The following is a 26,162-nucleotide window of genomic DNA, read 5'->3' as shown; positions in this document are numbered from 1 at the left end:
AATATTAATATCTAATCCAAAACCTAATCCAGATTTTACCAGTTGTTTCAACAATGTCCTTTATAACCAAACTAAATTCAAGATCAGGGATTTTCATGATCCATGATTCCTTGTGTCCCATGGTCCTTTTTATTTAGTCTCTAATCTGGAGCAGTTCCTGAGTCTGTCTTTGCTTTTCATATTTATGGTTTTGAACCATATAGGTCAGTAGTTTCATAGATTTTTTTCCTTCAGTTTGGGAGTATATGATGGTTCCTCATAACTGGATTCAGGTTATGCCTTAAGAGCAGGAATGTCACACAAGTGATGCTGAGTTCTTTCCAACCCAGCATATTCCAGCTACACTGACACACCCTTCTGCTACTTGGTGAAGTAAGTAGCCATCTTGAGGAAGCCCCTTGCCAAGATTCTAGGATCTGGAGGCATCTTCTAGGACCTAAAGGTAGTCTTTAGCCAAGAGTGATAAAATATCTGGGTCACACAGGTGCAAGGAAATATGGAGATATATACTGTCACTTGGGTAATCATTATCATAGATTTAGAACCACTGATTTAAGCCATTGTTTGAATTATATGGGAAATAAACAGCTTTACAAATTGAAATTACAATAATGCTAAATTTTACACTTACCTATGTACTTTATTGAGGTTCTTTATTTCGTCATATGGTTTGTAGTTAGTATTTACTTTCATTTCAGCTTGACAAACTCCTGTCATCATCTCCTATGGGGCAGTTTTACTAGTGATTAAGTCTGTCAGATTTTATCTGGGTACAATTTAATCTCTCTTTTTTTTTTTTGATACTGGGGATTGAACTCAGGGGCATTCAACCACTGAGCCACATCCCCAGCCCTACCCCTATTTTGTATTTTATTTAGAAACAGGGTCTCTCACCAAGTTGCTTAGTGTCTTGCTGTTGCTGAGGCTGGTTTTGAACTTGTGTTCCTCTGCCTCAGTCTCCCAAGCGGCTGGGATTACAAGCATGTGCCACCACCCCTGGCAATTTCTCCTTTATTTTTTAAGAATAGTTTTAATGAAATAAAATATAGTAATGAAAATATTTGGAATGAAATATTTAAGTATTGTAATGCACAAAACCATAATGAATAACCTTCATATAATAGAATTTGTCTAAACATCAGGAAGCTTATCACATATACAAAGAGTTATTTTTTTCAATAAAACATGAGCCATAGTAAGCAGTCTATAGAAAGTGTCAATAACTCAAATTTATTAACAATAATGCAAACTTGAAGATATTATAATTTCTGAATCAACTAAAAAGAACAAGAACATATTCCTAATTGAGGTCCAGAATGACAGGAAAGAATGTGACAGAAAAACATTTAAATAAATTTAAAAAGATATTTCTAGATATAATAGAAATTATCAAGCCAGAAAAGGCAATATTTGGAGCTCATTTGTAATGAAGAACCATTTTTACCAAATGAGTAATTAAAACTAGAAATGAACACACTTAGATTCATTATTTAAGAGAGAAAAGAGAAGCTAGATATGCTGGTTACTCTTGGCCTGGCTTACTTATGGCTCTGTGATCTGCATTGTCAGGCAGCCGCACTCCCATGCTCTGTAAGAGGTTGGAAGCAGGTCCTGCCAGTCCAGCTTGAGAGCTGTAGGATTCCAAAATATTTGAAACCAGGTTCAGGTCTATATCCACTGGTTCCATAACAGACTGTCCTGCACCAGAATCTTCTTCATCTGAATTGTTACTGGCGGTCTGGGATGGAGGTTCCTTATTCTGGAGGGAAAAGAAAATCAAAGAATAATATTCCCTTAGGCTGAATGTTGATTACAATAAAAAGCTACACAAAGCAACAATGTATATTTGAATTTCAATTTAAAATGTAACAATATATTCTGTAAAAATGAAGTCTAATAATCTACATGGTTTAACACATATATTAAAACTTGATTTTAAAGATTATGACACATTTTTTTTTTCCAGGAAAAATTTCTTTTCTTTTTCTTTCTTTCTTTCTTTTTTTTTGATAGTAGAAATTCAGTCACATTTTTTGTTTATTTTTATTTTGAGACAGAATCTTGCTAAGTTGCTTAGGGTTTGGCTAATTGCTGAGCCTGGCTTTGAACTTACTATCCTCCTGCCTCAGCCTGACTCACTGGGATTACAAGAGTGTACCACCACACCTGCCTCTAGAAAAAATTTCTACAAATTGAAAGATTTTTGTCTCTATTTTGAAATAGCCCACCTGTAATTCCAACAACTGGGGAGGCTAAGGCAGGAGGATCACAAGTTTGAGGTGAGCCTCAGTACTTTACCAAGGCTCTAAGCAATTTAGTGAGAACCTGTCTCAAAAAAAAAAAAAAAAAAAAAAAAAAAAAAGAAAAAACTAAATAACCCAAAGGAAATAACTAGAATTAAGAAAATACATTTGGAAGTTGCCTAAGAGTTTTAAAAGAAAGAAACTGGGTGTGGTAGTTTATGCCTCCAATTCCAGCTACTAGAAGGGCTGCAGCAGGAGAATCACAAGTTCAAAGTCAGCCAGGCAACTCAGCAAGACATCCCCTCCAAATAAAACTTTAAGGGCTGGGAATGTAGCTCAATGGCAGAGTGCTTGCCTAGCATGTGTGAGGCACTGGGTTTGATCCTTAGCACCGCATAAAGATAAATAAAATAAAGGCATGTTTTCCATACACAACTACAAAAAAGTTTTTTAAATAAATAAAATTTTAAAAGGGCTATAGATTGAGCTCAGTGGTAAAGTATCCCTGGGTTCAATTATCAGTGCAAAAAAGAGAAATAAACATAAAAATGAACATTAAAAAAAAAGACAAAGGATTCCCATGAAAATAGAAAGGAGACCAGTGGAGTAGGGGAAGGGGATGAGGGGAAAAAAGGAGGGACAGGAAAAGGGAGGAATGGTGGAATAAAACTGACCAAACTATGCTATGTAATATATGAATATACCTTAGTGAACTTCACCTTTATGTATATCTAGAAACCACTAATTTTAAAAACTACAAATAAATAGAAAGGAGGTCAGAAGAGTAGAGGCAGGGAACAGGGGAAAGGAGGAAGGAAGAGAAAGAGAAAGTACTAGGGACTAAAATGGAGCAAATTATATTCCATGCTTGTATATATGGAATATAATTATTATATTATTATGTCAAAAGGAACCCCAATATTATGTGCAACTATAATACACTAATAAAAAAATGACAAGAATCTAAATTTTCTCCCAAATGAAAGAAGCTAGATTTCCTTTTTTTCTTCAATTTCAAAGCTTAAAAAAAACCTAAGGCTTTGTGGAGTCCAGCCACAAAGACTCTGAATTGCTACTTGGTCTCTGATTTCACAGGCTGGAGAAAGATTTGAAAGATTGCAGTTTGATCTCTAGACTTTTATATGCTTGCAGTTCAAATTGTTGTCTGCATAGCAGCACCTGTATAACTCATGGCTTGCTAGAAATAGAAAATTCCAGGCCTTATCCCAGATCTGTTTAATAAAAATCCAAACTGTAACAAGATCCTTAGGTGGTTTACACTCAATGAAATTTAAGTACTGCTTTAGATAAATCTAATGTATGCTATTAGGGTTTGGCAATACTGAAAGTAATTAGAGCTTTAAATGTGGTTTAGATGATTAAAGCAAAGGGAATTAACTTTAGTTAGAAGCCTATTATTGGTTTTACTGTTGTCTCTTAGTTTGAGTTAATTCTATCACATGAGGAATACTGGTTAACGGATACATTCACAGTGGATGGTTGAGCTGGATTTCAACCTCTGATCCATGAAACTCTAAGGTCCACACTCTTTCTATCCAGTCTCTTAAGACTAGACAGTGCTGGTATAAAAACTAGGATGAAAATGTGAATGGAAGATGATTCTAAATTTGGTTTTAAATTAGGGAAACAGAAAACAAAATTTGAAATTGTTTAGATATTTAAGATCATTTCTCTTTTATAAAATCCATTTATTATGGCAGTAGTAGTGCACAACCACAAATTCACTTGAGTATATTATATGACTATTTTATAGACAGCATAGAATAAGTAATATTATATCCAGAAAATAACATTTATAGTCTTTACTTTTTGGTACTGAAGACTGAACAAGAGGCCTTGTGTATGCTAAGTACATGCTCTACCACTGAGTTATAAACCCAGGTTTTTAAAGACAGGATCTCGCTATTTTGTCTACATTAACCTCAAACTCCTGGGTTCAAGTGGTTCTCTTGCCTCAGTCTCCTAGCAGCTGGGAGTACTAGCACCAGCTACATGTGTACACCATGCCTAGTGTATATAATGTTTCATCTTACCAGAGTTAGGAAAAAATTTGCATTCTTGGGGCTGGGGTATAGCTCAATGATAGTGTGTGTGCTTAGCATACACAAAATCCTGGGTTTGATCCCCAGCACCCCTCACCCCAAATTAGCATTATTCTTTATTTCAAATCTCACAAATCAGAAGAAAAGAAAAACAGATAAAATATGACTTTAGCAATCATACATAACAGACTTAGGAAGGGAAAGAGGTTAAAAACACACTTACCACCTGTTTCTGTGTGGTAAAACTTTTGCCAATGTTGGTATGTGCCAGTTCCTGGTCCATCTGGGCCATGTATGACTTGAGATTATCAAGAGTTCCTTTCAGAGATGCCTCTTCACCAGATTCCTGTGTTTCTAGGTCCACATCATCATCACTATCTAAACATTCAAAGTCTTCCTCATCTAGATCATCAGAGTCTGATTCATGAGGTCTTGGCCCTATTTAGATCCCAACATAAAATGAGCCACTCGGTTAATTTTTTTGAGTCATTACACTTCTCAAAAGAATTATAATGGTACACAAACACAGGTTGAGTCAATTAAGCTTTTTTAATTATATTAAAGGTTAACTCAATTACTAAAAAAATTTTTCTTAATTAAAAATCTAGGTTGGGAGTGTAGCTAGTTTATTCACCTAGCATAAGTGAGGCCCTGGTTTCATTTCATTCCCCAGCACAGCAAAATAAAAATAATAATAAAAAACCATACATATCTTGATGTAAACATTCAATCCATAGTACTGTCTCATAGCTTGCTGTGTGTGTGTGTGTGTGTGTGTGTGTGTGTGTGTGTGTTGTGATACTGAAGATGGAAACCAGGGTCTTATGAATGATAGGTAAGTGCTCTACTACAGAACTATATCCCTGGCTCTTTTTATTTTATTTTGAGACAGAATCTTGCTAAGTTGCCCAGGCTGGCCTAGAACTTGCCATCCTTCTATTTCACCCTCCCAAGTAGTTGGGGTTATAGGTGTCCAACACTGCAGCACTCCCCCAGTTCCCTCTCTTCTCACAGATCTTTTTTTTTTTTTTTTTTTTTTTGGTACCACAGATCAAACCCAGGGGCACTTAACCACTGAACCACATCCCTAGCCCTTTTTTAATTTCTTATTTTCAGTTAGGGTCTCTCACTAAGTTGTTTAGGGCCTTGCTAAATTGCAGAGGCTGGCTTTGAACTTGTAATCCCCCTGTCCCAAAGACATCTTTTAACAGTTTGATCAGATTTCATCTTTAATAGCTCTGCATAAATTAAGGTTTGGATACTGACTAAACTGTTGTAGATGTATATAAACATACTTTTCTTATATATGTTATAATGTTCATATTGAACTAAGGTTTGCTCTCGTCCACTTATTTAAATGTCTTCAAGGTCTTCTGTCAGAACACACAAATGACTTCATTTTTATTATGGTTGTGGAGATTTTATAATACAGATAAACAATGATTTACTTTAACATTCCCTCTTTGGGGGTTAGGGTTGTGGCTCAGTGGTAGAACAATGGGTTTGATTCTCAGCACTACATATAAATAAATGAATAAAATAAAGGTTCATCTACATCTAAAAAATAAAACAAAAACAATAGCAAAAACATTCCCTCTTGGCAGACATTTGTTGGTGGACATTTTGGATATTTCAAAGATTTTGTTACTATAATGATGCAGTGACCATCTTAGCACATTTATCTTTTTCATAGAGTAGATTCATGGAAGCAAAATTGCTAAGTCAAAAGTTATAAACATTCTATAGTGCCAAACTTCCCTGGGAAAAAAACAACTTACACTTCTATCCCTAGAATTTGACAACATTCATTTTTCCAACCCTTAAAATAACCTGGTGGAGCTGGTGTTATAGCTCTAGTAGTGGAGTGCTTGTCTCACACAGATGAGACACTGAATTCAATCCTCAGCTCCACAAAAAAATAAATAAAATCAATATATAAAAAAAAAGAAACTGTGGTTTTTAAAAAATAAATAAACTAGCTATTATCAATCTTAAAATTTCCAATATGATGAGCAAAAAGTTCATACTTTTATTATGCATTTACTTGATTACTAGGAAGAATTAACTATTTTCAAAGATTTACTAAGTATATTTCTTCTTCAGTGAACTGCCTATTCATATCCTGTGTTGATTTTTCTATTGGGTTGTTTGCCATTTTTTTATTGATTTGTAAATATAGTAAGTCTGAAAGAGGAAAAACAGTATAATATAGAAATCAAGGTAAAATCCTATCTAAACACATAAACTCATTCACTCAAATATTTCATGAGCAGCTACTATGTCAAGCACTGACTAGGCAGCCTCTGTAAAATCACAAAACAGGGCAGTAATTTATGGTTGAAAGCAATCACAACAATGAAGAAAAGTGGATGTTTTGACTTCTGAGTGATCTAATGCTCCAATTCTCTAGCAACAGTCACACTCCTTACAGTTTCAAAATGAATAAACATCACAGTATAACTCACCCAAAATTTTATCAAAATAATTAAGAAAGGAATCTGCATCAAAAGTGATTGGCGCTTCAGAATGTTCTCTACAAGATAAAGGGAAAAAACAGTTTATTCTGAATGCAATAAACTTTTGAGACTTTTGCTAAAGTGGTACTGTTCTTAGGAAAACTAAATCAAAGAGGGACAGTAAAGAAAAATGGCAGTTTTAATGTCTTCATTTGGGGAAAAAAAAAAATTCTTGTGCTTACTGGCCTTGCAGAATAACAAAAATAGGAAAGTGTGATGAAAGAAAAGTCTTTGCACATTTAACATGCATTTAGGGATCCATTCACTCTGCCCTCTACAAGGTATTTCTAGCATTAGTCAAAGAATGTATTTATCTAAGTTCATTTATACAAAATTTATTCCCTTAAAAACTAAAGCTTGAAAAATAAATATGAATATACCTTCCCTCATCTTTGCCTTCTTAAGGAGAAAATAAATATCAATTTTAATCTTTTCAGAAGGCTCAAGAGCATCTGCACTAATAAAGATATATTTGCTAAGGAACAATTCTACCTTTTCTCCTTATTACTTGCCAAAATAATTTCACATTTCTTCTGTTATTATTTCTGCCTCAGATGAGTCCTTCTGTCCACTTTTGAGTTTGCTGCTTCCAGTCTGCTTGTGGAGTAGGAGATCAGAAGTCTAAATTTGTTGAGAGGCAGATGCTAAGAATCTATGAGGCTCTGAATAAAAGTCTATAGAGTAAAGGGCATAGTTTCTGCCATGGTTCTTAAATCTGTTAAGGAATTTTTGTGGCTTACTTCAAGGACAGTCAGGGATCAGGTTACTAGAACTCTAACTTCCTATAAGTAAGTTATCATCAATACCAGACACCAAAAGAGGAGAAAAAGAAGTACAAATCAGGGCTGGGATTGTAGTTCAGTGGCAGAGTGCTTGCCTAGCACATGTGAAGCACTGGGTTCAATTCTCAGCACCACATAAAAATAAATAAAGGTATTGTGTTCATCTACAACCAACTAACTAAATAAATAAATAAATAGAAGGAAATGGCATTTCCCATTTACTGAATGACTCCAATATCTGACTTATAACCATTTAGATATTTATACTTTTAAAACAAATTACTGAGGTAGCTCTGCTCCCTTGTGGGTTGAGACTTTGGATATGAAAGCTTTCATGCTCTCTGAAACTTGAGTTAAATCGTAGTCCTGCTCCTTATTCTTGGAAATGGGCTGTGATTCTTTTTGGCCAGTGGCTTCTTGGAGTAACTGGTCCAGCTGATCTGGTGAGAGATCTAACCAGCGATCATCTGAAAAAGAAGCAAGCATGATATTGCCATCCTAAAGTTGCCTGAGAAGTAGTCTTAGGAAAGACCCTGTGAGACTTAATGGGCTGCTTTAATTCTTTCTAGCCTTCCTTCTGTGTCCTGGTTCATCACTTACCATCCTCTGGGTGAAGATTAGCTTCTTCTTTCTTAAGCTCTTCTATATCAAATGGTATTGTCTGTAATATGGTTAAGATTTCTTCACCTGGGCTTATAGCAAGAGAACTATAAAAAATAAAAGACATTAGTATTTCTTTATAAGAGCCTAGAAGAGCAATCATAAAAACACAGTATTATGGCTGGAGTTGTAGCTCAGTGGTAGAGCACTTGCCTAGGCACTGGATTTGATCCTCAGCACCACATTAAAAATAAATAAATTAATTAAATAAAAGTTAAATTCTTCAAAAAAAACACAGTATTTAAAAATTGGTAGCCCATTTTGTTTTTCAACATTTTTTTAGGTTGCAGACCCCTTTTTCTCAGATAAACTTTTACCAGGAACCATAAAATACAGAAAAGTTAGAGAAAAATGGCTTTGATAAAAGCACAGAATGGAGGCCCAAGGATCTACCCATTTTTGCCTTCCCCTTTGGTTCTGCAGCAGGCTCTATGGAACACCACTATGAAGTTGTTGATTTAGTACAACCCTTTCAATTTATATATTTTATATATAAATGTTATATATATATTAATCTCTCATGTATGAAATGCTATACCAGCACTTTAAATACATTTTCTTTTTTGGTCCTCTAATTACTATTTTGGGGAGGTAACAATTCTGTTTTATAGATGAGACTACCAGAGCCCAGAGAAGTTTTATAACTTTTGTAAGCTCATTTAATTGGATGGAGGAATGTCTGGAAATCAAGTCTCTTGATACCATTTTGTGCTCTGTTGAGAAAATGTGCATATTGTTTATATGATGAGTAAGTTATTATACAATGGTGACAAGGTTTGTTATATAAATTGATGGAACCTTGTCTAAATTATTTAGAATGGAACAAATCAAGCTGTGGAAAGAACATGCATTAATTAACAAACATCTGCATATTATGCAAAATCATGTGCTGATGGAAAATTGTCCCTATTCCATACTATGTAAACATTACCAGGAAAGAAAAAAGAAACATACAAATAATCATAAACACACAATAATCATAATACATAGTTATTCAGAAACAGCAAATGCTAAGGTCAGTCATAGGGGAGGATAACTAGTTCCATTGTGGTGGGATAGAGAAGTTGAAGAGATAATGAAAGGCTTCAGGGAGGAGGCATTTGAGTTAGGACTTAAAGAATGGAGAGGATTTGTTTTTAATGCATAAAGATGCTCTCTGCAACAATATTATAACAATAAATTCAAAACAAATGTTGACCATGTAGTGAAGCTACACACTGAATCTAAGAATAGTCAGGGCTTTGAGTTAAGAGGAAGATGGTGGTACTATTAAAAGACCTTAGGAAAAAAAAATCTGTGACATTAATTCAGTTGTTCAAAAAAAATAATTTTTAAACATTAGGAATTCAAGAACAGGTCTAAAAGGAAATGTGAGTTTGGTTTAAACTGTTTAAAAATTATCATAGTGTGGAGAATGGCAATCTCTCCTGCAACATTAATTAAAATGTTGGGTGTTTAAGCTACTTTCAATTTTTTTCTCCATAGTACAATAATTGAGTAAATTATGGCATATCCATTTGCTCAAATACTGAGCAACTATTTAAAATTATATTTATAAAGATTTTTTTTTTTTTTGGTACTGGGGATTGAACCCAGGGGCACTCACCCACTGAGCCGCATCCCCAACCCTTTATATATTTTACTTAGAGACAGGGTCTCGCTACGTTGCTTAGAGCCTTGCTATATTGGCTGGCTTTGTGGTGCTGGGGATTAGAACCCAGGGCATTGTGCATTTGAGGTAAGTACTCTACCAACTGAGCTATATTATATCCCCAGCCCCTATAAAGATTTTTAATGCCATAGAAATATGTAAGATCATAATGAATAAAAATTATCTACAAAAATATAAAGTTTCTTTAAGTATTAAAAAACCAATGGAGGGTTGGGGTTGAGACTCAGTGATAGAGTGTTTGTCTAACATGTGTGAGGCACTGGGTTTGATTCTTAAATAAATGAATAAAATGAAGGTCTATCAACATCTAAAAAAAATTTTTTTTAAAGTGGGATAAAAACCTGGAGGCAATAAATCAAGATAACAGTGATCAAATGTGGTAAGAATTTTTTTCCTTTTCACATCTTTATTTACTACAATGAATGACAATGTTACTTTTAAAACAACAATAAATTAACTTTCTTATTTAAAGAGAACTACCAGCCTATCATACTTTGTAGTTGGTGTCCTAACTATACTCACCTTTCAGGACGGTTTACTGAGAGTTGGAAATAGTTCTTTGCCATTTCTAGCCGTTCTTGGTACTGAGAAGAACCTTCTATCAGTTCCTTTTAAAAAAATAATAATGGAGTGCCAGAATATTACTTACAAAGCATCATTAAAATATCACCAGCAACTTTCAGGGAAGCAGTGTAAGATGTGTTGTTTAGGAATCATGAGGCCAGAATTCTAGTCTCTGTTTTGTCATTAGTGTACTTGTTTGGGCTCTAGTTTCTCTTTTGGTTTGGAAAGTTTTCTACCAATTTCTATTATTTAATTACTTGTTAAGATATAATTGATTAATTAGAAAGCAATTTATAAAACAAGGTACAAAAAGTTTGCCAAACTGAATCAAACATAGCCTAATCCCACCATAACATATCACTTCTATTTTCTACATAAATATTTATAATGGTATTCATACTTATTGTTTTATATTATTAAAAAATATACTCTAATAGCTTATATACTTTTTTCAAACTGCTTCACATTCACCTTTTACATACATGAAAAACTGTCTTCCATATTGTGTTCATATGTTTATCTTTATACCTGTGAGGCTGAATACTTTGAGAGACATTTATTAGCTGTCCTTTTGCAATATTTTATCCCCATCTTTGCTAATTTTCCTATCTGGTATCTTCATGTTTGCTTATAAATTTTTACAAGTTGTTCATCTCATACAAATAATAACTTTCATCACTTAATACAAATAGTATTATATTTCTCTAATACTGGAAATAGTCAAGACACCCTCTCATTACCCCATTCCAAGATCTTGGGTAGCATTGAACTATAAAGATTCCCCTTTAACTCAAGCTTTTATAACTATGTTACACATTTAAATACAGACCCTAGGACTAAAGTCACTGGCTTGATTTTCCCTGGTTTACAGACTTTTACAAATGTTAACAAATCCTACCTTAAAGTAATTATTCTTCTTTAGGCTTTCAAGGAAACTAGCCCAGAGTGGTGAGTCGGACACAAGGGATTTCTTGGAGTCAGAAAAATGTGGGCTACATTTGGAGCATAAGATCTCAAATCCATGTGCCTACATGAGATAGGCAGAATTTTTATTATTAGGTTACTGTTTTCTCATATTATGGTATTAAGTTACTCTCTATCACTTAGCCATACTCAAGAACTAGGTGGCTGGACACATGGGGATATGGACTTTCATAACACTTTTTCAATTTTATGAAAAATATGAATTCATTTCCAAGTTTCTGATTCTCTTTAAAAGAATACTATGTATTCTAAAGGGAAAGAAAACCTTTTTTTTTTTTTTTTTTTTTTTGGATAGATAAGACTATGTTGTTGGATGACCAGCAAACAGATCTTAGGGCACTAAGCAGAATATAAGGAATAACATCAGACTCACCACATCACTCCAGCAGTTCACCAAGGTGCTAGAGTAGTGTGAATGCTGTAGAGTGAGCCTGCTATAACAGCAACTACCAGGGTTTTTCAAGGAGACAAGACATAAAGGCTTCATAAAAAATATTCATGCTTATGCTAAAGGAAAACAACAAATCCACAACACTCACTAGAAGATGAACAGGGAGGGGTGGAAATTGGAGCTCCCCTGAAGCAATGGGGCAGGCTCAGGAGACACTGCTTGTTACTCTTCCTATGCACAGCTTTGTTTCTATATAACTTTCACTCTGCTAAACTTTTTCAATTACTTAGATGAAAGTGGTATAATTTTAGCTTCCTTGCATGTCCCCACATGTATGTCTTTTGTCCTGTAGAACAATTAAAAATTTCTAGGAATACCATTCTCAAATCAAGCTTCTTTTCTATAAATATCTGTTTTCTTAGCTTATATGAGAAGCTTGGTGCTGTTTTGATTATATGTCTTCTATAAATAATCTATTCTCTCCATAGGTAGAGTTATAAAATTTTCTTTTTGTTATTCAGAAAATTCTTCACATAACATCTTTCTAAATTAATCATATTTTGAACTCAATGAGCCTTACTACTTGAAAATTGAAATCTTTCTATTGTTCAGAGATGTTTTCTTCCATTATCTATTTGATCATTCTTCTTGCCCAGCTACATTTTATCTTTTTAGGAAGCCCTGAATCAGTTCTCTCTTATTTTTTCTTCATTGTCTTCTTTTATTTAAAAAAATTTTTTTTAAATTTTTTATTTTTACAGACTGCATTTTGATTCATTGTACACAAATGGGGTACAACTTTTCATTTCTATGGTTGTACATGATGTAGATTCACACCATTCATGTAATCATACATGTTCATAGGGTAATGATGTCTGTCTCATTCCACCATCTTTCCTTCCCCCTTTCCCCGCCTCAAGAAAAATTTCAAAAAGGGATTCCTGTTTTCTTTTTCCTGCTGATTATAAAAACCAGAAATTTAAACTTATATCTCATTTGACTATAAAAAGGGTTTACAAAAAGTTTTTTCTGTAACAGAAATTATAAATGAATTCGGAATAGTCCTAGACATAGGAAAGGGAGGAAATCCTTTTGTTTTAAGGCTTTTTATTTTAAAATACAAAAGATGAGTATGACAAAATAATTCAATCACAGAGTTTCTCTGGTCACTGTAGAGAAGACTGTTACTAATCACTTACATCTTCTTCTTTCAGAAGTAATCTATGCACTCAAGAAGATATTTGCATATGTACATCTTCTTCCCCCCTTTTGTCACTCAATAGCAATACACACACTATTCTGAACCTTGTTTTTCATGTTAACCATATTACTGGAGATCATTTCATATGAACACTATAAATTTATCTATCTTGCTTCATGGATAAGCCATAATTTATCTAATCATTATCTTTCTACAGACATTTAAGAAGTTTCTAATTTTTAGCTACAACAATAAGCATGCTTGTATATATACACATGTATCTTTGTGCATATGTAAAATACATGGAAGAAACATTTCTAGATGTAAAAATTCTGAGTAAAAGGATTTGTACAGTTTAAATGTTGGTGGATATTATCAAATTGTTCTAAGAAGATGAGTCCATTTCTAATCCTATCACCAATGTTCAAGAATGTCTTTTTTTATATAGTCTCAACAATCTAGTATATGTGTCAAACTTTTTGATACTTCCAATCTAATGGTTAAAAACACTATTTTGTAGTTTTAAATTGAATTTCTTTATATGAACAAGGGTTAACACTTTTCACATTTAAAAGTTATTTGTGTTTCCTTTCCTGTGAACAATCTGTTCACAGTTTCTGAACATTTTTAAATTAATTGATTAGTATTACCTTTTTCATATTGACTTACAGGACTATTTCATGTATTACAGAAGTCAGTTTTCTTTTAGGTTGTAAATAATAATACTTTCTGCAGATTTGTACTTTTTTGACATTATGGGATTTTCCTTTCTCAAGCAGAAATTTTTACACAATCAAATTTTTTGATCATCTTTTCTTTCTTTTTTTTTTTTTTTTAACCTCTGAGGCACTGGGGATTCGAAATGTGATCCTTGCACATGCTAGGCGAACGCTCTCAACGCTCTCCAACACGAGCTCTTTCTTCAGCCTCAAACTTTTTTTTTTTTTTTTTTTTTCAGTGCTGGGATTTGAACCTGGGGCCTTGTGCTTGCAAGGCAAGCACTTTGCCAACCGAACTATCTCCCTAGCCCTTGGTCTTTTCTTTTATTGCTCCTGGTTTTAAATCATGTTAAAAAAGACCTTTCCTATTCAGATCATAAAATGTTCTCCTGTGTTTTCTTTCAAATTTTATGGTTTCAAATTTTACATTTAAATATTTTATCTGACTGGAATTTATTCTGGTATAGGTATGAGGGAATCAATTTTAATTTTGCAGATGGCTTTACAGTTGTCTTATCATTATTTATTGAATAATCCATTATTTCCTTCCAATTTAAAGTACCACATTTTACTACATTCTTACATAAACATGGTATATTTCTGGACTTTCTGTACTGCGTCTTTATTCTGTCAATAAACCTTTTACATAAGAGAGAAAAAAATATGACCCAGCTATCCCACTCCTCAGTTTATACCCAAAGGACTTAAATCAGCATTTTACAGTGACACAGGCACATCAATGTTTACAGCAGCTCAACTCACAATAACTAAACTACAGAACCAACCTCGGTGCCATTAACAGACGAATGAATAAAGAAAACATTGGATATATACACAATGGAATATCTAAGGCTTTGCTGGTAAATGGATGCAGTTGGAGACTATCATGCTTAGCAAAATAAGCCAATCCTAAAAAACGAAAGGTCAAATGTTTTCTCTGATACATGGATGCTAACTTACAATAAGGACGGGGTGGAAGTGAGGCTAGGGAAGAATAGAGTTCCTTTAGGTAGAGGGAAGTGAAAGGAGGGGAGGGGACAGGGAGTTAGGAAGGACAGTAGAATGAATCAGACATTATTTATTACCCTATGTACATATATGACAACACTACCAATGGGATTCTATATCATGTACAATCAGAAAATTATACTCCATTTATATATGATGTATCATAGTACATTCTACTGTCATGTATAACTGATTAAAACAAATTTTAAAAATAAAAAAAAAAGAAGGAAAAAATAATGCTGGTTCAACATTACCAACTTCATGCCCAATTCATGGGCTCGGTACTGAGGATGAGATGGAGGAGGCAGCTTGTATCCACTCCGCCGATCTGGCACAAATCTCTGTTGTACCAGCTGGGCATACAGACATTTAGTGAAAGTGACCTGGACATTGGGACACAAAATTTATGAGTCTCTTTGTGAAATTAAAAATCTGAATATCATTTTACAGTTAAATCTAGCAATAAGTTCATTTATGAGCTCATACTCATATATTCCCAGGTGAAACGAAAAGACCACCCAACCACTTTTTAGTAACATCTTTGTGAGATATAATTCACATATTATAAAATTTACCCCACTGCCTACATTTTATTTATCATAAATGGAATTCTTTTATTTATTTACTTATTTTGGTGGTGCTGGGAAATTGAGCCTAAGGGTCTTGCATGTGTAGACCAGCACTCTACCACTGAGCTCCACCTCCAGTCCTCAGTAATAGAATTCTTACCATTAATTACATTTTATGGCAGTCTGGGGAACAGAAAGTAAAAGAATAACTCTTAATTTTCTGGGAGAGATGACATATTTTATTACTAAGAAGGAAATAATTCTAGAAATAGAGAAAATATGGTCAAAAGAGCCAAGGAGGGGGCTAGAATTGTGGCTCAAGTGGTAGAGTGCTTGCTTAGCATGTGTGAGGCACTGGGTTCAATCCCCAGCACCACATTAAAAAAACAAAAACAAAAAAACCTAAACTAAATAAACAAAATAAAGGTATTGTGTCCATCTACAACTAAAGAAATATATATATATATATATATATATATATATATATATATATATATATATAAAAAAATAGGGTCCATTGATAACTACAAAAATAAAAAAATTAAAAAAAAAATAGCCAGGGAGCTAGGCACAGTGGTGCATGCCTATAATCTTAGAGGGTTGGGAGGCTGAGGTAGGAGGATGGAGTATCCAAAGTCAGCCTTGGCAATGGTGAAGTGCTAAGCAACTCAGTGATACTCTATCTCTAAATAAAATAAGAAATAGGGCTCGGGAGGTAGGTCAGTGGTTGAGTGCCCCTGAGTTCAATCCCCAGTACCAAAAAAACAAAAAAATTAAAAAATAAAAGCCAGGGAACACTAAGATATAAAATGGGTAATCAGGTCTCTTGAAAACTTCCTCCATTGGATGAGGAAAAAGAAAGAAGAAAAAACTGTGTGTTAACTTGCTATAAGGGAACACAATATTTCTAACATTTTCTAGAGAACAATTAAAATTATGTTTTAACTCTTCAAAGAGAGAAACCAAATGACCAAGAGATATATCTTACCAATGTCATTATTCGTGTTTCAGGCACGAATGTCTTGAAAATACGACAGGCTCGCAGGTCAATGGGGTCCCGCAGATAAAATGCCTGAACGGCGGCAGCCACCAATCTGGGCTGCTGTTTTAGTACTGCTACAATTCCAGCTGGAAGGAAGCAGTGTGCTCGATGAAGGGAGGCTTGAACTTTTTCTGGGTACCTATGACAGGTAACATAGTTGCTTTTATTTTAATGTAAATATCTATGATTTTCATACCATTCACTTTCCTTTTAACATCTTACTGGTTCATCAAGAATACAAAGTGATAAGACAGATAAAAAGAAAGATAGTGTACATACTCTAAGACTGTAAGAAAGAACAGAGGAAAAATTGAAAGTGGGAAGAAATGGAAAACAAAAGAGATTATGGGGAGCTCAAAAAAAAAATTGAAATACAGAATACCTACTATACTTTGGAATAAGAATAAGATCAGACTCTATTTTTCCAAAACAAGGGGTGAACACTGAAACAAAGCTCCAATAGATTTTTGATATAATTAAGATCTGAATGGTATTAAACATTTAATAAGTATTCAAACTTAAATGGTCGAACTGAAATGTTAGTAGGATGATGCCTTCTTTCTCTTCTGAATCTTAGAATATTTCACATACATCAAAGAAGACCACATAGAGCTCCAGAACCACAGGAAAACACTTGAGCACACTGTGCTTCCTTAATTTTTCTTTTCTTTTCTTTTCTTTTCTTTTTTTTTTTTTTTTTTTTTTTTTTGTGGTGCTGGGGATTGAACCCAGGGCCTTGTGAGCATGCAAGGCAAGCACTCTACCAACTGAGCTATATCCCCAGCCCTTAATTCTTCATTTAAAGACCTAACATTTTTAAATCCAGGGATAGGGATAACAGCCACAATACCTAAGATAAATAAATGCAAAAACACTGGGGCTAGATTATAACACTACTGAATGGGAAGTAAAAGATATATCTAAAGTAGACATGAAGACACATACCTAAAGTGTCAGTCACATGGCAGACTGAAGTAGGAGGATCACTTGAGACCAATAGTTGAACCCCAGCCTGGGCAACATAGTGAGAAGTTGTCTCAAACAACAACAAAACAACAAAAACAAAAACCCTGTTTCTTAGCTTTAAAAATCCATATATTTAACTTGCTAGTCAATTTCATGAAGAGGGATATTATCTGTAATTTAGGTGAAATGCATTCCACATTCAGTGAAAGACTTGTGTTCTACTAAAGCAAAAGGTTCCTCAACTAACAATAACAGTGATTTTTCTTACCCTATAATACGCCTATTAACAGCAGCTCGTATTAGTTCTGAAGCCAAAACTTTTTCTGGATGTGCTGAGATTATATTCAATGCTTGTGGGATTGTTGGGGGTGTAGTAGGTAACCAGGATTCAGCGTCAGGTTTTCTTGGTGCAGGAATAATGCACAACTCACCCTGGTGGAAAAAGACCTGCAAAATGGCACATTTTAATTTTCATAGCAGGCACTAGCAAACTCTAAGGTACTTGTGAAAATAATGCAGCACAATCTTATCTCTAAACAAACTTTTGTATACTTACCCTATTGGCACTATTATCAGGATCCAACCATTTAGGGAGGAAGTCAGCAGCTTCTATTAACAAGAATTCACCATCATTGTCTTCAATCCTAATGAAAGAGAAGATTCAATTTTGCATTCAAAAAGCACATATTTGCTAGTTTTCCAAACAGCTTTAGTCTACCTAATTTTCTCCTTCATTTTAGTAGATAAATATATACATTGTATAGATTACTATAAGAATGCAAAATATTTAAGATACCACTAAGCACTAAAGGAGTCTGTAAAATTGTACAGAGGAGTTGGAAAGAGATAATGAGAGAAAATAAGAAAAGCAAGTAACATTAGACAAAAATATGAAATTATGCAAGGTGATATAAGTTTCCAAAAGAAAAAAAAATCACATATAACCAATATTGGGAAAGCCTTTACATAGGAAGTGTTATTGGGGCCTTGAAAAATATGTGTATGTGTATGTAAATATACACTTCCATATATACACACAAATGTATATATCAGTATATACATACTTATATACATATGTATGTTTTTGGCCTCACTTGCATTATTTTTATTTGATTTTTGAATATATTCACAATGGTTAACATTTTTTTAAAAGATACAAAAATTTACAGAATGAAAAAGTCTCCCTCAGACTTTTGTTCCTATCTGCATAATTCCTACCTTCCTCACTACTGTTTTTTATATATTCTTGCATTTATGTATGATGTAGTGAACATGTTATTGTACAACACAGTGCCAGTAGTTAATAATAGTGTATTGCATTCTTGGAAACTGTTGAGAGATTTTAGTGTTCTAACCACAAAAAAGTAAGGGAAGTAATGTATATGTGAATTATATCAACTTACTCATTCCACAATATATGAAATATATTGAAAAATGTTGTTTATGATAAATATATACGAGTTTTGTCAATCAGAGCAAAATAATGGCCAAAAATAAAAATCAGCTACATACAGTGGCTAATGCATGTAATCCTAGCTATCTGGGAAGCTGAAGTAGGAGGAGTGCTTGAACTCCTGAGTTCCAGACCAGCATGGGCCACATAGAAAGATTCCATCTCAATAAATTAATTTTTTAAAGTTTAAAAATTTGGGACTGGGGATATAGCTCAGTTGATAGAGTACTTGCCTAGCATGCACAAGGCCCTGGGTTCAATCCCCAGCACAACCACCACCAAAAATAAATAAATAAAAGTTTAAAAATTAAAAAATAAAATAAAATTTCTTATTTCTTGGCCTTAAATCCTGAACTAAGGATCAAATAGCACAGTAATGGAGATCTGCTTTTTAAATAATCTTTCTATATTATGGAGGAGTAGGGGAAGGTATAAATGAAATATAATGACCATAAGTTGGTAATTATTAAGTTGGATCATGGCTATAGGTGGGTTAATTCTCTCTTCTTTTATGTGTGCTTAAAATTTCAATAATTGGGTCTGGGGTTGTGGCTCAGTGGTACAGCGTTCACCTAGCATGCAGGGGGCCCTGGGTTTGATCCTTAGTACCACATAAAAATAAAAGTATTGTGTCCACCTACAACTAAAAAAAAAAAAGTTTTTTCACTAATAAAAAGTTTACAGGCAGTGACAGTGCACCCTTGAGTCAGTGACAGTGCACCCTTGAGTTAAATACCCAGTATCATGAACAAAACAAACTGAAAAAATCCTATTGTACTACATAAGTTTATACCATAAAAATGTTAGAAATAAATCCATCACATAAATACATGGTTCTCTGAAAAGATCAGAAATGATTTTGTATAATGAAGATATTTGGCTTGAATTGTAGAAATATACACTGGGTAATTTCTCTTTTGCCTGAAATTATACAAGTGCTTAAAATGAAGAATCTGTACTTATCTTTGATACCTTCTTCGTGGTATCTGACTTTCTGCCTTATTTAATGTTTAATAATAATTAAAACATCATTTGGATGAAGCTTCATGATTTGTGGCAACATAATTCCAGCCTGTAACCTGTTATAGTTTGCATTTCTGAACCTTGAATCCATTGAGGATACAAAATTCCTAATACTTTATTATTAAATTATTGCTTAACACTTATATTGAATTAAATATTTTTCTTATGAGACTCTGTATACAAAGTGCTAAGTTAGAGCCACTGTGACTGCTTGGGACTTGCGCGAACTCTAGGAATGGGACATGAATTGAGGCTGAGCAGGCACAAGTTGAAAATACTCCCAGGAAAGAAGGAATGTTTAAATATTACCATATTTGTATCAGACCAAGGTAAATGCTTTGTAATTTTGTCCCACACTGATTGGAAAGTAATATGTTTGGAATAGACTGTTCAAGTACTCTTTACATTAATTAGTTCTTGAAAGATTCTCAAGTGTATTTCTGAAGTTAAATCAATTATATTTATCAGTGTTAATATGAAATTGCCAGTTTCTTTTCTTCTGCTGGGTGTTATCCTCTTGGTATCCCAGAAAGAAAATTCTATTCTTCACTAAATGTACCTGCTTCTCCTTCCTATCTCTATCAAAATGGAGATTTCATAATTGGTGAACTTTTTTCCCTAAGAATGACTGATGGTGACACCAGAAGCATATTTGGCTTTAACAATAAATTCTACAACCAGAAAAAAAAAAAAAAAAAGTTTACAGGGCTGGGGTTATAGCTCAGTGGAACAGCACTTGCCTAGCATGTGTGAGGCACTGGGTTCGACTCTTGACACCCATATAAATAAATAAAATATAATCCATCAACAACTAAAAAAATATCTTTAAAAAATTTCCAAATTTTTCCCCCTTCTTTTTTGTTCTGTTGGGGAAGAAGGAAGGTTAGTTGAAAAAGATCAGATTTGGGGGGCTGACTAGAAAAACAAGGAAAAAAATGTAACAGTGGGTAAAACGCCCTCTGCTGGCACAGGTTGGGAAATTATAGAGAATAATCAGTTACATTTTTTAAAATGGAATTATATAGCAGTGTTACCTACTTTGCTTCCTATTCTGATTTCTGCTTACATTTCTTCTGTGTATGACTTCTCAAAAAAATATCAGCAATGGTCTCATAGAGGTATACATATTTAAGAAATCTGTAAAATATGTACTTGGTTTCCTTTTTAAAGAACCACAAGAGAATTTAATGTTGATTACTTCTAGGAAACCAGAGAAGTACAACTATTTTTTTGTTGTTGTTGTTGTTGTACGCAGACACAATACCTTTATTTTATTTTTATGTGGTGCTGAAGTTCAAACCCAGGGTCTCATGCATACTAGGCAAGCATTCCACCACTGAGCCACAACCCCAGCCCCAAGGAGTACAACTTTTGTACTGTTTGAATTTTGTTTAGCATGTGAAGTTTTTTCTTTTATAGCTAGAATCTAAAAAAACAGAACTTAAAATAAGTATGTTTTGTTTACAATATTTTGGAAGTTGAACTCTCCAAAAAAAATTTCCCTAGAAAAAGAAGTCACAAGAAAAGGGGATACTGTGCTCACTTTTTAGATATATCCCTAATATGCATAATTTCGACCAAAGCTCAGAAAAAGAATTGCTAAATATTTTAAAATGTAGTGACTTAGTTTTAAAAAATAGAATTCCTTTAGAATGATTAAAATAACCTACAATACCTTGCTATTAATTCTGGAAATTCCTTAGTAATTTGTTTTATTATGTAAACGATAAACCATTCATCCTCAATGTTATCCCCAAACTTTGTCACGCCATACAAATGAGCAGGAACTCCTCCTAGAAGTATAAAAAAAAGCAACCATATAATTTGTCACCTCAAATAAAAATGTACACAATCATCCAATCCAACATTCATTGACTATCATTCAAGTATGTTCTGAGAGCTAGGGTTGTAATTCTGAACAAGATACAAGATGCCTATTCAAGAGCTCAGGGTCTATAACAAGAAACAACCAAACCATCTCAAAATAAGATGATGAACCTAGAACATGGGCATGCACTAAAGGTTATATGAGCATTAAGGAGGTGATACCTTTATGGTGATGCTTCCTTTATTGTATGAAGGAATGGGATCTGGAGGAATGACCAGAGGTGGACTTTCCAGAAAAAGGAACAGCATGCACAAAGCCCCAGAGGCATAAAAGACAATAGTATTCTGGAAATATCAGGAAGTTGGATTTGGAGAAGATGAAAATTTCAAACAAGTGTACTTGTGTCATATACACAAATATATGAAAATGAAAGAACATGCTTTTAAACAACCAATGAGTCAAAGATATAATCACAAGGGAAATTAGAAAATATTGTGAGACAAATGAAAATGAAAGTACAACACACTAAAACTCACAGGATTCAGTTAAAGTAGTGCTAAGAGAAAAACTCTACAGTTGTGAAATATTTCAAATCAGCAATCTAACTTTACACTCCAAGAACCAGAAAAAGTACAAACTATACCTAAAGTTAACAGAAGAATGGAAAAAATAAATGAAATAAAGCATAGAAAAAATAATATAAAAGAAACAAAACTGATTAGGCTTTTTAGAAAACATCAACAAAATTGTTAACCCACTAACGAACTAGTAAGAGAGAAAAAACTCAAATTAAAATTAGAAGTGAAAGAGGAGACATTACAACCTATGCCACAAAAATCATAACAATTATAAGAGAATACTATGAACAACTGTACAACAATTAACTGGGCCACCTATATGAAAAGGATAAATTCTTAAAAATACACAGCCTAATAATCCATGTCTTGAATGAATTATGAAGAAACAGAAAATTTCAACAGACCTAACTAGTAAAGAGATTGAATCAGTAATCAAAAACTTTCTAACAAAGAAAAATCCAGGACCAGATGGCTTCACTAGAGAATTCTATCAAATATTTAAAGAAGAATTTTAGGCCAATTCTCCTCAAAGACTTTCAAAAAATGAAGGGGAGGGAATAGTCACAGACTCATTCTCTGTGGCCAGTATTACCCTAACATTGAAGCCAGAAAAGAAAATATGAGACACGGAATCTACAGATCAATATTCCTAATGAATATGGGTGCAGAAATCCTCAATGAAATAGCAATGAAATTCAACAGCACATTAAAAGGATTAGAATCATGAACAAGTGAGATTTATTACTGGATTGCAAGGACAGTTTAACATAATAAAATCACTCAATCACTGTACTATACCACATTAACAGAAGGAATGTCACACAAATCCAATGCAGAGTGTCTCCAAGGCTGCCATAGCAAAAAATAGGTGAAAAGAACATCCCACTCAACTCTTCTTCTCCCTATTCAGGATCTCTCGAGTTTCTTAAATTACAACAGTTCCAATTAGAGTACATCTTCCTTGTATATTAGACTTAAATTTAAACCTTTTCCTGAAGCAATAGGGAACTGTTGGAGGATGTTAAGCAGGACAGTGACATGAACGAATCTGTGTTCAACAAATGTAACTGGCAATGGTGTGAGAAACTGGTGAGAATGGAACCACAGAAGTAAGTTAGAAGGCTACTATAATTTTCAAGATGAAGGGATAAAAAGGGTTTACACTGACGTCAAATAGATGTAGAAAAAAAGGCCATATTTAGAAGTAATTACATAAGGATTTAGTGCCTGAGTGAACATGATGAAGTGAGAAGTTGAGTATGATTGTGCAATACTAACTAGCTTGGATGGAGAGGAAGATGGCAATGACATTAAATGAGACGAGCAAATGCAGGGTAAGAAGGATTTTCTAGAACACAGATAAGGGGTTGGTTTTAGATATACTATGCTAATGGAACAGTACTCTTGCAAATAAAAAAAAAAAATCACATATATTCCAGATACAGCAGAGAAAACATTTAGCAACTGCTAGCTAAAGATAACAAAGTACCAGATTGTGTGTCAGATTCATGGTTTCACAAGATATCAGGCTCCTGATGCCAGTGACCCTACAAAAGTCACTGTGTAAGTACAGTCTTCGTCATTTATGATTCATTTTCATAAAGCTATAAGAAATGATAAGAGAGAGTGCTATATTTTCTCAGAAGTCAGATCTCAAGCACCAACGACACAGGAAAGCAGTGAAGGAAACTCAAATTCTTCTGAATTGAGCCATCAATAGTGATATGTGCCTACAGTCCCAAGTATTTGGGAGGCTGAGATAGGAGGACTGCTTGAGCTCAGGAGTTTGAGACTGGCCTGGACAACACAGCAAGACCCTGTCCCAAGATAAAAACAAAAACAAAAAAAACTTACAAGTGGCAAAATATGGTTATAAAGCTCAATAAGCCAGGCAAAGTCAATCTTAGATCCTTACCAAAACAACTATGTGAAAAAAGGCAGCCTACTGAACACATTATCATGTTAAGAATTGAGTAACAGCAAAAGGAACTATGATTAAGGAAGCCAGATGCCCACACCTGTTCAGTATAGTTTAGATATATTATGGCACAGTATAAGTAATTAAAGTTCAAAATAATAGCCATAAACTTAATGTTTAGTACAAGCTAGTTCCTAGGCATTGACTATTGGAAAGTTTTTATCAATATGAATTTTTTAAACAGTTTGAGTTTAGTGGCTTAACTGAATATAGGCAAGCCTCACTAAACTAAAAAGTTGAAGATATAAAACTGACAGTGAAGGAAGAATGGATTACCTTACCTTTCCCAGGTTTATATTTGAGATTAAAAGGCTGATTCTGCCAGATATAGGAGACTAGGATAGGTGCAAACTGGGTCATTATTCTCTCAATATACTTCTGAAGAATTTCTTTGTGTTTTTCTGGGTCCCTTGATTCATCTGGTATCAGGAACAGGTGGTACTCCACAGTGTCTTCCACTGTAGCAAGCTTCATATCTTCCTCCATTTTTCCTTGAAAAGTACATTTAAAATTTGGATAGTATAAACAACAGAGAATAATGTAGAAAAACATCTCATTTCCTAAACTCCTCTAGATGACTGCATTCATGTTGTTTTCCAAAATTCTGTTATCCACATATTATCATCATGGTTTTTGCCTTGAACATATATCATTTATAGTAATGTTTACTTCATATTATTCTTTTAATGATTTTTATACTTAAAGCTATGTTTTCTTAATGTTTAAAAATAGATTAAAAGGAAAACTTGATATTATACAGTGAATGGAAATCTAATATCACATTTCCACATTAACAAATAAGCTTGTAGGAATAAAACTTTACATGTGTTTGGCCACAATGGGCATGCCTATAGTCCCAGCTAGTGGGTTGGCAGAGGCAGAAGCATCATGTGAGTCTAGAAGTTAGAGACCACCTCTTAAAAATAAATAATGTCCATGTACTAGCAGTGGTATGTGTAACACACTTTGAGAAATACTACACTAACATCTACTGTTTAAATACTATCAAAAGTCCCACTTCTGCCACTAATTAGTTGCATTCTTGAGGCCTTGCACTTCCCTCTTCTGGAGCTTTCTCCTTAATTGCAGAATGGGAGTGTTACTTTACCATCTCTACAATCCCTCCTGCTTTAAATTTGTGCTATTTATATGCTCCAAAGAACAATCCCCCTTACTCTATAGAATTAAAAACTTTTCTTTTTACGAACACTGCATGGCATAGAATACAAAACTAGAAAACATGTCCTCTCATCTCACCCCAAAATAATTTACCTATGGTTCTTGATCCCACAACTCTCTGTCCTAAATTTGCCCCTGTTTCAAGTCTCAGGGGCTATATCTCTGTTATACTAAGCGGTAGTAGGTACCTATACCTTTTCTAAGGGTTTTCCTTACGAATATAAGGACTAGTTTACTATTGCTGTCAGGCACTGCACTGGATGGACCACCCTAGCACAGCGATTCGATTCTTAAACTTACTTGGTTTTCTAACGAATTCAGGAGGAACTGCATCTTCTATTCGCACACCCACTCACTGCAATCAGCCCACAATCATCATTTTGCCTTTCAACCTAGAAGGACAAACAATTCTACCAACCCACCCCTTAACGCCAAGTACCCACCTTTAAACAGAATTTACAGTGTCAGAACTGAACTTGAGATTGCTCAGATTAACACCTCACTGAACAAAAGAGAGAACCCGGAGCACTGAAAGAGACGCGAGCAAGCAGCAGGGGCCTGACGGTGTCTGGTGCGGTTTACTCAAACTAGTTTCCTCACTTCCATCAATTCTCTTCTTAAGGTTCTAGGCCCTCTCCTGCGCGCTTCTGCTGTGGGATCTTTCTTCGGCCCCTTCCTTCCACTGTGAAAGCTGCTGGGTCTCGACCGTCCCGAGACTAGGGGAAACCTGAGAGAAAGCCTGA

General features: G+C 34.2%; 1 protein-coding gene across 1 annotated transcript; it reads right to left on the bottom strand.

Moving 5' to 3' along the window:
- Positions 1 to 1,209: 1,209 nt before the first annotated feature.
- On the bottom strand, positions 1,210 to 26,125 carry ECD (ecdysoneless cell cycle regulator). Its single transcript, XM_079137077.1, has 14 exons — positions 25,863 to 26,125; positions 24,522 to 24,731; positions 21,532 to 21,649; positions 17,937 to 18,024; positions 17,649 to 17,827; positions 16,361 to 16,553; positions 15,058 to 15,186; positions 11,399 to 11,527; positions 10,459 to 10,544; positions 8,205 to 8,311; positions 7,888 to 8,071; positions 6,772 to 6,839; positions 4,530 to 4,744; positions 1,210 to 1,759 (listed from the first exon to the last, which is right to left on the bottom strand). The coding sequence occupies exons 2-14, from the start codon at positions 24,724 to 24,726 to the stop codon at positions 1,523 to 1,525; spliced, it is 1,938 nt and encodes a 645-aa protein (XP_078993203.1). The 5' UTR covers positions 24,727 to 24,731; positions 25,863 to 26,125; the 3' UTR covers positions 1,210 to 1,522.
- Positions 26,126 to 26,162: the final 37 nt, after the last annotated feature.

The sequence above is a fragment of the Sciurus vulgaris genome (assembly GCF_902686455.1).
Source record: "Sciurus vulgaris genome assembly, chromosome: 4".
In the NCBI taxonomy this organism is placed as follows: domain Eukaryota; kingdom Metazoa; phylum Chordata; class Mammalia; order Rodentia; family Sciuridae; genus Sciurus; species Sciurus vulgaris.
Note: the sequence above shows the minus strand (reverse complement) of the source record. Positions and strands in the feature narration are given on the sequence as shown.